At 36.5% G+C, this 3,822-nt stretch overlaps 1 protein-coding gene across 1 annotated transcript; it reads left to right on the top strand.

The window, feature by feature from the left end:
* Nucleotides 1-1,239: 1,239 nt before the first annotated feature.
* On the top strand, nt 1,240-2,557 carry GPR160 (G protein-coupled receptor 160). Its single transcript, XM_079705413.1, has one exon. It carries the CDS (start codon nt 1,246-1,248, stop codon nt 2,260-2,262), a length of 1,017 nt encoding a protein of 338 aa, XP_079561539.1. The 5' UTR covers nt 1,240-1,245; the 3' UTR covers nt 2,263-2,557.
* The last annotated feature ends 1,265 nt before the right edge of the window (nt 2,558-3,822 follow it).

Raw genomic sequence — 3,822 nt, 5'->3', positions numbered from 1 at the left:
TCCTTCCCTGTATTCTTTCATCTCTCCAGGTGCCACACCTGATGAATCTTTTTCCTTAACCAATATTTTCATGATTTTCAGCTGAACCGTCTGTTTTTTATCTTTGAGCTTCAGAGATTTATTTGAATGATGATCCTGCAGCTAAAAAGCTTTGAAACAAGCTATATTAAAGGGGCCTCATAAGCACTGTCTAAATTTCACGGACAGAAAGATAAAAACGGGTAATGTTGTCTGGTGTCAGAGTGGGACTGAGTCAGCAGCTATCAGTGGATTGTTCTGAGTATTCCTATCAGGCTGCTATTTGAAGCCTATATATATATATGTTATATATATATATTATATATATATATTATATATATATATATATATTTGTATTTTCTTGGAATGTATTTTATTTTTAGAAGTCAAACTTACTAAATGTTTTTTTTACAAAGGAGAAAATTCAAACCATCAATGTGGTATCTTATTCACAACATAGTTAATAGTAGAATGATCTCATGATTATGTCATGACTTAATGCAGGAACCTTCCAGTTTTTTGGAAAGAAGGATCTCAGTTTTTATTTCCAGGGAACTGTTCTCTTTCTAGGAGAGTAAGGGAGTGAAAATCAGGTATCCTAGATCCTCTTTCTAGAGCTACACAGAGTTTCTATGCCTTTTTTCTGAATTATTCCCAGTTCTTCAGTTATAAAATTGGATGACATAAAACATGGCTTGTTTTTATAGTAGATGTATTTCTAAGAGTGTTTCAGTCATTTTTTAAAATTAATTCTTATTGGAGTATAGTTGCTTTATAATGTTGTGTTAGTTTCTGCTGTACAGCAAAGTGAATCAGCTATATGAAGCCTATATTTTGGCTCTGGTAGATAAAAGTGTTTTTCTACCTTTTTTCAACAAGTTATTAAAACCTGTGCTTATGTAGAAGTTAGTAATTTATATAAAACAGTTTGGTTATAGATCTGAGAGTTCTGGACCATCTGGGTCTCAAAGAATGATGAGAGTGTACACATTAATTCTTCTTGATCATATTCTGTATTCTATAAGTATAAGAAATATGTTTATTTGGGGAAATGATTGGATTAAAATAGATTTTTGAGATGAGGGGCTTGCTTTGTAAAGTTTTAAAACAGTGATAGCATCAAGATAACATCAAGGTTTTCTTTTCACTTTTCTTTGCAGGGATGGAAAATAAAGTGAAGCACTGTCTTATTGTAGCAGCAGGCCTTTGAAATTGAGCTGAAAAAAAATGACTGCTCTTACTTCAGAGAACTGCTCTTTTCAGTACCAGCTACATCAAACAAATCAGCCCCTAGATGGTAACTGTCTGTTATTCTTGATTACACTTGGGAAAATATTATTAAATATCCTCACACTAGGAATGAGAAGAAAAAACACCCATCAAAATTTTATGGAATATTTTTGCATTTCACTAGCATTTACTGATCTTCTACTTTTGGTGAATATTTCCATTATATCCTATTTCAGGGACTTTGTACTTTTAGGCATTAGGTTTACTAAATACCACATCTGCCTATTTACTCAAATTATTTCTTTTACTTACGGCTTTTTGCATTATCCAGTTTTTCTGATAGCTTGTATAGATTATTACCTGAATTTCTCTAAAGCCACCAAGCTTCCATTTAAGTGTCAAAAAGTATTTTATTTCTTTGCAGTTATTTTAATTTGGATTTCAGTCCTTACTTATGTTTTGGGAGATCCAGCTATCTACCAAAGCCTGAAGGCACAGAATGTTTATTCTTATCAGTGTCCTTTCTACATTAGCATTCAGAGTTACTGGCTGTCATTTTCCATGGTGATAATTTTATTTATGGCTTTTATAACCTCTTGGTCAGAAGTTATTACCTTGGTACAGGCTGTTAGGATAACTTCCTATATGAATGAGACTGTCCTATATTTTCCCTTTTCATCCCACTCTAGTTATACTGTGAGCTCTAAAAAAACACTCTTGCCCAAGTTGATTATCTGTTTTCTTGGTACCTGGTTACCATTTGTACTACTTCAAATAATTATCCTTTTACTTAAAGTACAGATTCCAGCGTACATCGAGATGAACATTCCGTGGTTGTACTTTGTCAATAGTTTTCTCATTGCTACAGTTTTTTGGTTTAATTGTCACACACTTAATTTTAGAAACATGGCATTACCTGTGGATCCATTTGTCAACTGGAAATGCTGCTTCATTCCACTTACAATTCATAATCTTGAGCAAATTGAAAAGCCTATATCCGTAATAATTTGTTGACATGTTGCCATGTTAAAACTAAAACTAACAGCTACAAGAATTATAACTTTACAAATGGGAAAGAATGATGCCTTGGGACATATAAAGAATGAACTGAACTGAAAGCTCTCCCCCGCATCCCAAACTTCCATACCTTTTCAGAATGTGTCTTTTTGGGATTGTGATATTATTTATTAGGTTTTTTTTTTTTTAACAAAATACTTCGAATAAGAAATATTTATACCTGTTGACCATACTGATATTTGTGTTACCCAGAAAACTACTGGATACAAACTGTTAGGTAAATCTGCGATTCACTGCCAACTTTTCAGATTTAAATAAACATTTTTATTACACTTAGAGCAAGAAAATCAAGACTGTTTTCTTTAAATAATTTGGTATAGATATTCTTTAACATAAGCGGAAAGATTAGTGTAATTTAAATTTAGCTAATTTTAGGACTTCCCTGGTGGCGCAGTGGTTAAGAATCCGCCTGCCAATGCAGGGGACACGGGTTTGAGCCCTGGTCCGGGAAGATCCCACATGCCGCGGAAGAGCTAAGCTAGTGTGCCACAACTACTGCGCTCTAGAGCCCGCGAGCCACAACTACTGAAGCCTGCGCACCCTAGAGCCCGTGGGCTGCAACTACTGCAGCCTGTGCACTCTAGGGCCCGCGTGCCTCAACTACTGAGCCCATGTGAGGCAGCTACTTAAGCCCGCACGCCTAGAGCCCGTGCTCCACAGCAAGAGAAGCCACCGCGATGAGAAGCCTGCACACCACAACGAAGAGTAGCCCCCGCTTGCCGCAGCTAGAGAGAAAGCCCGCGTGCAGCAATGAAGACCCAACGCAGCCAATAAATAAATAAATTCTTTTAAAAAAATAAAGTGGTTAAAATGGTAAATGAAAAAAAAATAAATTCAGCTAATTAAAAAATATATCTCTCTGTTCTTAGTGCAAATATTCCTAAAAGAAAAGTTTTGGTTGCTCACCTTACAGAACTGGGAGTGGTGACTAGGTCTCTTCCCTGATGTAACAGAGCCATCTTCAGTTGTAACTTATCATCTGTCATATATTTGCATGACAACCCGTAATCACATTGGCGACGTACCACGGTGTGAAGGTAGGGTTTCTCACCCTCAGCTCTACTGACGTTTTCTGTTGGATAACCCTTCATTGGGGGAGCTGTGCTGTGTGCTGCAGCATGTTTGGCAGCATCTCTGCCTTCTATCCACTAGGTGCCAGTAGAACCTCCTTTCCCAGTCACTACAATCAAAATGTCTCCAGAGACTGCCATACTCCCCTCAGTGGGCAAACTGTTCCCGGTTGAGAACTACTGGAGTGGAGCAATCTAAACGGCAGAAACATCTGAAATCACTCTGTGAGTTAAGCTACACAGATACCATCTAATTTGTCAGTGTACAAACCGGCTCTACTTCTCTGTGTTACTTTCCTTCTGAATGTATTGGCTTTCTAATTGGCCATATGTGGAACTGAGATACTTAAGAATATATTTTACTTAATTAGTAAAGACTAATCCTCTCTGCAGATTTTAAACCTGGATAATGTATAACTATTTCAAG

This window comes from Hyperoodon ampullatus, assembly GCF_949752795.1.
Source record: "Hyperoodon ampullatus genome assembly, chromosome: 5".
NCBI lineage: Eukaryota > Metazoa > Chordata > Mammalia > Artiodactyla > Ziphiidae > Hyperoodon > Hyperoodon ampullatus.
This window is presented reverse-complemented; position numbering and strand designations above follow the sequence as displayed.

Excerpts from the sequence above, each read along its gene's own strand:
- GPR160 (XM_079705413.1), top strand. The coding sequence starts at position 1,246 with ATGACTGCTCTTACTTCAGAGAACTGCTCTTTTCAGTACCAGCTACAT.